General features: G+C 61.4%; 1 protein-coding gene across 1 annotated transcript; it reads left to right on the plus strand.

Moving 5' to 3' along the window:
* Nucleotide 1: 1 nt before the first annotated feature.
* LOC104914698 (AT-rich interactive domain-containing protein 3A-like) lies at nucleotides 2-5,010 on the plus strand. The gene is made up of 2 exons (XM_010724974.2): nucleotides 2-387; nucleotides 950-5,010. The coding sequence occupies exons 1-2, from the start codon at nucleotides 2-4 to the stop codon at nucleotides 1,476-1,478; spliced, it is 915 nt and encodes a 304-aa protein (XP_010723276.1). The 3' UTR covers nucleotides 1,479-5,010.
* The last annotated feature ends 1,983 nt before the right edge of the window (nucleotides 5,011-6,993 follow it).

Consider the following 6,993-nt stretch of genomic DNA (forward strand, 5'->3'; position numbering starts at 1 on the left):
GATGGAGAACCTGCAGCGACAGCAGCGCGCCCGGCTGCAGCAGGCTCTGGAAGCACGGCAGCAGGAGCAGCAGCAGCAGCAACGCTCCACGCCCCCCCCGGCGCAGCCCCCGCCGGCCTCAGGACAGACCCCTGCCCGGGGACGAGGCCCTGATCTGGCCCCAGCCCCTTTGGAGGAAGGCACGGAGCCTGAGAGCGCTCACATCCAGCGGGCACAGATGGCTGCCCTGGCTGCTATGCGGGCCGCAGCCGCCGGCCTCAGCCACTCGTCCAGCCCAGGGCTGTCGGAGGAGAGCCAGGAGGAGGAGGAGCGTGGTGAGGAGGAGGAAGAGGAAGAGGATGGCGGTGGCTACCAGCAGGAGATGGGCTCTGAGGAGGAGGAGGACCTGTGAGTACATGGCAGCACGTGGGGCTCAGGGAGGAGCGGGGGGGCCGGGACATGCAGGTGGGCAGCAGCGCTGGGCCCTCCTTTGGAGGCCATGCGTGGTGCCTGGGCTGGGCTGGAGCTGCTGCCCTCTTGACAAACACTGGAATCAGCTGTTTTCACGCTTTGCAGACCCGTGTGGAGTCATCTGCCCCATGGCACTGGTTCCTGGCGCTGGCTTGGCACTAGGCAAAATTCAGCTCTGTCTGAGAGCCACGTTGGGGCAGTGATGCAGGATCCCAGCCTGAATGATGAGGGGCTGTCGGTGGTGCCTCTGCCTGACCTGCAGCTCCCTGGGCAGGTCACAGACTCCCAAAATGAGGGACAGCCCACGGGGATGGCTGGAAACCCAGCAGACCTCATTCACGTGCTACTGAGGGTCTGGGAAAAGCTTCTGGAAGTAGGGAGGGCTCATTTGGGAATGTCTTCCCACCTCCTGCCCATCAGTCTGACGCTGCAGGAGCGCTGTGCAGATGGGCCAGCTTAAGGGTGCTAATCACACATCTCCCCCCTTTCCCTGCTCTAGGAAGGGCAAATGGGATGAAGAAGAATTTGAAGAGGACCTGGGCGAGGAGGAGGAGGAAGAAGAAGAAGAAGAGGAAGAAGAGGAGGAGGAGGAGGAAGAAGAGGAAGACTACGAGGAGGAGGAAGACATGGGCGAGGAGGGGCTGGGCTCAGCGGAGGCGGTGCGGACGGGCGCGGGGTCCCTGCTGCTCCGAAAGCCACCGGCACCTCAGCACTGCCGGGGTGAAGCACAGCGGCTGCCGGGCGCACAGGAGCGACTCCCGGCTGGACTGGGCCCCCAGGGCCACGCACAGCTCCCACAGCCTGCACCCGACCACGGCGACTGGACCTACGAGGAGCAGTTCAAGCAGGTAGGAGCCGAGGGGAGACGTGGGGTTGGAGGGCTCGCTCCTTGGGTTGAGCTGGGTTCGGTGCTGCTAAGAAACCGCCGGGTTCCTCTGGGGTTTGAGTCCTTTGGCTCGTTGCTGGGAGAATTGCTGGGAACGGAGGGGGGGGAAAAAAGTCACTCTGGATTTGCGAATGTGAAGTAGCTCTTGGGTTTGCTGTTTTGGTGGGCTCTGTGCCAGCAGAGGCTGCAGACCCCCAAGCTCCGGACTCTCTTCCACGTGCCTGGCCATGGGCTGCACAAACCCGAGCTCGGGGCTAATAGAAGGAAATAGTGTAAAGCGGGGCTCCCCGGGGGCTGCCCCGGCCCTTTGATGTGTGTGTGTTTAAGTACATCTGAGTTTAGGGCTGGGGGAGGGGGCGAGAGCAAACAGCAGCAGATGGGACCCAGATGGAGAGTGCGGTGTTTTGGGAGGGGTGCGGTGGCCGCTGCCCCTCGCTCAGCTTGGGGAAAGGGGCTGGGGGCTGCTGCTGGGGCACGGGCAGCACTGTGCCATCCCATTGCTGTGGGAGGAAAACGGCTGCCCAGGGCTGGAGGCTGTTGCACAACTCCCAGCCTCCCCAGCAGCAAGCAGGCAGGCTTGGGAGAATTTCACAGCGTGCTGTGGCACGGAGGGGAACGCCCTGGGCTGCACTCACCTCCTGGGTGAGCGGTGCTGTGAGGTCTGGGGGCTGCCCTGCCGGCTGTGATTGGGGGAGCAGCAGGACAGGAGCTGTATGGATCCCGCAGTGCATGTGCACAGCTGCAGGGCTGGGAGCCTTTGCTGGAGCAGGGCCACTTGGCACCGTTTGGCACAGCACGTGGCTGAGCTCCCTGTGCTGCTGCCATCCCCGTGCCCACCATCCGCAGCACGGCAGGCACCGAGGGCAGCACTCAGCCCCTGCTGCCCCTTCCTTGTGTGCTTCACAGCAGCCCTGGTGCCTTCGGTGCTCCTCCGTAACCCCAACGTACATCCGTGTGGGTTTTATGAACACACTGAACTTTTCCTGTGCTGTCTCGAGTGCGTACATATCCTCACCTCCTGGCGCTGCATCGTCTTTCTTCTTGTGGTTTCTCTCTTTTGTACTTCCTGTAATTAGAGAGTGGGGGACGTAATCTTTTTATCTGTGAAAAGGCTTTTAGATACCACGGCTGTGATCTTCCTGTTTGTCACTGTATGAGCGTATCCCAGCCCTGCACAATCACTCGGGGAGCTCCCGGCCGTCGCTACCCAGCAGCACAACGTGGGGCTCAGTCCCACCTCTCCCACCCCACATGGGTACGAGGGGCCGCGCATCCATCCCTCTGGGCACCATTAGGACAGCTTCCTGGTTGTGCTGGAAGCAACCAGCGTTGAAGGGGAAAGTGGCTGCTGCCTCCGTGCCGTGGGTGGAGGCAAGGAAGCAAAGCGCCCGCTCGGGGAGAGGCTTCCCCCGGCACGTCAGCTTGGATCCTGGCCTCTGGATTGAGGCCAGGGGCTGCGAGCAGTGCCTGCCCGGGAGCTCCTCCTGGCCGCCCTCCAACGCGTGCCTCCCTGCTCGCCCCGGCCCAGCTGACGGGCTGGGAAGGAGCAGCAGGAATGTAAACACAGCGCAGGCAGGATGCGCCCGGCTCCGTGGGGTGGGGGGCGCGGGGGCTGCACCCTCTGCGCTCTGTGCCTTAACTCAGTGTGAAAAGACCCGACTGCGAACGCAGTGCTGCAGCCCAGGGATTGAGTGGAGAGGGATTCTGCTGCTGGGGGGGCAGCTCCTGCGTGCTGGGGGGGTTCTTTTATTTGCTCGCCCGCTGCTCGGGGCTGTGAGCGCTGCTGTGCAGTGATGGTGTTGCTGTGATGGGGACGTGTAGCTTGAGGAAGGTGCTATTTCTGGGTTCCTCTTTTCTCTATTTTGCAACCGAGCTCCTTGCAGGCCAGCTCTGCTGGGACGCAGCTCCGGCAGCCCCCCGCACCCCCACCCTCCCTTTATGGCTGCACTGCCTGGGGGGCTCTGCGCTCCCCTTCGCCGGGGCACTTTTTTGACTCATTTGGGGCAGATTCCTGCAAATCAGCCCTCTGGAAGCTGCTGTGCAATGGGGCGAAGGGGAAGCGTGCGGGGTCGGGAAGCCAATGCGTGGCACCTCCCCATCCCTGGGGACGGCCACTGAGAGGCAGAGGTCAGCTCCTGCTGACCTGGGCGCTGCCCGTGCAGCAGCAGAACAAAGGAGCCTGCAGGGCTGGGGGCTGCCGGGGGCTCCTCGTGGGGAGCTGGGGGGGGTGCAGGCTGGGGGCTCAGCTTGTTGCTGGTGCCAGGGAACTGCTGAAATCCTTTGCTTCTGCTGGCTGTAAGCTCGTCGCTGCGCTTGTGCCGGGCTGGGTCAGGAATGTGTCTTTTCCTGCAGAGGAAAATCCCCTTTGCAGGATGATGATACTGAGACCCACAGCAACCAGCACCTGGGGGAGGGCACAGCTGGAGGCAGTCGGAATGCTTCTGAGAACCCCCATTCCTAGGAACCATGGGGTTTTTTGGGCCCTTTACCCAGTGCAGGGCTCGATTCAAGGAGAGCACAGAATGACCCCAGCCCACTGTGAGCATCCCTCCCCAGTAACAGAGAGCAACGTGGCCCTTGCTCTTCGTTTCGCCTCCCTCCCTCTTCCTTCCTTCCTATAAAAGCCTGCAGTGGGGCTGACCCCCTGTGCCTGTGGGGCAGGAAAAGGTTTGTGCTGGTTGCCTTTCATCTCGCCCCAAGTGGGATGCTGAGAGCAGGGCTGGCGTCAGGCAGGCAATGCCACCACATCTGGGCTCCCAGCATCGAGCCTGGAGCTCTCAGCCAAACGTAGGCAACTGGGATGGGGCAATCTTGGACCCCTGTGGTCTGTCCCCGTGCCCGGTGACACCGCAGGCTCTGGCCATGGCCACGCTGGGCTGTGCTTGGGTGAATTGCTGAGCACGGGCAGCTCAGTGCCTGCAAACAAGCCGGCGGTGCAAAGTGCTGCGTAATGCTGCCCTGGGGAGCACAGAACTGGAGGAACCTCAGCGAAGGGCCCCAGTGCGCAGTGCAGTGCCCCGGGAGAACCCCTCTCCTGACCTTTCTGTTTCGGGTGAGGATATGACTGCACCCCACTAATACCAGGAGCCTGAACCGGGGGTGCGCTCGCAGCCCACGCCATCGCAGTTTCCTGTCCCTGCCCCTTTTGGAGTTTCCTGTGCTGAATGTGAAAGCCAGCTGCTGGTTGTGCACCGTGGGCAAGCGCACGGCTCTGATTCAGCAGCAAGCCAGGTGCGTGCACCCCATCACCCCGCAGGGAAACCAGGGCTGCCCTGCCACGGAGGTGTGCGTGTGCCAGATTTCAGAGCTGGCAGCAGGGATGGGGCTGGGAGGAGCTGATGGTGCCCTGCGCACACTCAGGGTCACTTTGCCTCTCTGTGCCTGCCATCACAGCTGTTGGTGCCGTGACATAGGGCTCGGTGCTGCAGGCAGGTGCTGGAGCCCCGTAGTTCTGTTCCTATTTAAAAGAAGCTTTAAAAAAGCCCACGGAGTGGGGGGAGGTTGGCTTGTGGTGAGGAGCTGATGCTTTTAGGGGAGACAGGAGGTTTCTGAAGTGTTCCAAATTGGGATGCCTCAAACACGCTGGTAGCACAAAAACCTCAGTCCTTATCTGCTGCTGAGCAGAGCCTGCCCGAGATACGGGGTTTCAAAGTGCAACGGTTAGAAAAAAAAAACAAAAACAAACCGAAAGCAACTCGGTAACCCCGGCGTGGAGTTCGTGCCGTGTCCAGCCCTGTCCCACTCCCCAGCTCCGTGGTCTGGATTGGGAAAACACACTGGGCTTTTGCTGGTAGACGTGGCATTTTTGTTCTCTTGCTGATGGCAGCGTGGCGGATTGGGGGTAATTGCAGGCAGCCCACAGAACTGGGTGGTTGCAACACGAGCGTCACGGTGCCCCTGGGAATGATGCTGGCTCCTGGGTCAGATTCACCCTGCAGCCTCATGCAGTGGCTGAGCCTCAGTCTGTCCATCGGTCCTTCTGTCTGTCCGCCCGCCTGCACGGCGCTGGGGCCGCAGCCCCCGGGGCAGGTGCCCTCAATGGTTTCATGCTGTTCACATGACTCAGGCAGCAATTAAAACTGAAAAGGGGGAAATGCAAGAGGGGCCGAGGAGGCAGAGGAAATGGTGATTTCTTGCTCAAAGGCGCCCTTTGAATGCAGCCGGTGCTGCTCGCAGTGTGCAAGGATCCAACGCCGCTTTTGTTCCGGATCGGCCCCCGCCGATGGCTCTGGGGGAGGCAGTTGGTTGTGCAGCCCCTGGGATGTTCGAGGCTTCTGTGGTGAGCACAGCCATCCTCTCCCCTGGCCATTTGTGGCGAAGGTCTTAAATCTGTTCTTTATACTGCTCATTTTTGGGGGGTAAAAGCCCAAATGGTGTCCGGTGCTCAATGGGGCTGGCTCCATGCTCCCCACCTTGCCCAGCCCCTGCCAGCGGCTGTGGGCACTGGGGCTGCGGTGGGAGGGCATGAGGGTGGCAAAGAACCCCCCAGCTGTAGATTTCCATCAGCTACACACCGAACAGCAAACTGCCAAATGCTGCTCGTGATGGGTTTGGGGAGCTTTCCCCATAGCAGAATTGAGATCAGCCCAACCTCTGCCTGGTGGGGGTCATCGAGGGTGGAGGGGGCCGGGGCAGGATTTTTCCCCCCCCCCTGGCCAGGGGGCTATGCCTCTCTTAACAACAGTAGAAGAGTCCATTTAGTTTCTTTTAAAATATCGATCGGAGCTTTATTGCGTTAGCGAGCCGAGCGGATGAGCTGCCCCCAGGGAGGCAGAGGGGCCTCTTCCTCGGGGGGTCCCCCCACCGTGCCCTCCCACACGCACCCTGTGGCGGGGGGGGGTCAGGCAGATAGAGCTGGGCCCCAAGCCCAGGCACTGCTGCACCCGGAGGACGGCGATTGCAGCGCCTGGCGGGCAGATAACGGGGCTGAAGAGGAAATGGGGGGGTTTGGCAAGGAGGGGGGGGAGGGGAGGGGGAGCAGGAGAAGCGCTGGGAATGCGTGGGGTGGGAGTTGAGTTGCGTGCGGATGAGTCGCTTTCAAAGGTTTGCTCCTTGTTAGGGTTTTGTTTGCTATAAAGTGCAAAGCTGCAAATCTAGAGTGTTGGGGGTGGGAGGGGGGACAGGAAATCCTTGCCCCTCTCTGTCCCCGTCCTGCTCTTTGCCACCCACTGAAGGGTGTTCCTGGTGAGGGATCCATCATGGTAATCAGCTCAGGGTGCTCCAGGAGCCTTCCCGCAGCCCTAATCCCCCAATCCCAGCCGGGGGTCAGGGACTTCTCCTCGGCTTAGCCACAGAATGCCTCCTGGCAGCCCTGGCTCAGGCATCTCGGCTGCTGGGTCATTGCCCTGGAGGTGCCACCTTCAACTGGGTCGTGCTGTTCCCTGGAAGGCACTGGGATGCCTGGTTGGCGTGTGCCAGAGAGACCCAATGTTAAAACCAGGGGTGGGGGGAGAGGATGGGAGCAGGGACAGCCCTGCTGCTGCTCATCACACTTTGTGTCTGGGCTGGGGGTCCCGAACTGCTGCCTGCACTGCGAGCATCACCCCCTCCTTCAGAGCCTCAGGGCTGAATCATAGTGCTGCAGAGGAGGCAGCAGCCTCACGGCTCCGGCACAGCTGAACCAACAGGAATAAGGGCTTATTTAAAAGAGAGACAGA

The sequence above is a fragment of the Meleagris gallopavo genome, chromosome 30, assembly GCF_000146605.3.
Source record: "Meleagris gallopavo isolate NT-WF06-2002-E0010 breed Aviagen turkey brand Nicholas breeding stock chromosome 30, Turkey_5.1, whole genome shotgun sequence".
Taxonomy (NCBI): domain Eukaryota; kingdom Metazoa; phylum Chordata; class Aves; order Galliformes; family Phasianidae; genus Meleagris; species Meleagris gallopavo.

Excerpts from the sequence above, each read along its gene's own strand:
- LOC104914698 (XM_010724974.2), top strand. The coding sequence starts at position 2 with ATGGAGAACCTGCAGCGACAGCAGCGCGCCCGGCTGCAGCAGGCTCTG. Across the intron at positions 388-949 it reads TCTGAGGAGGAGGAGGACCT|GAAGGGCAAATGGGATGAAG; the intron begins GTGAGTACATGG and ends TCCCTGCTCTAG.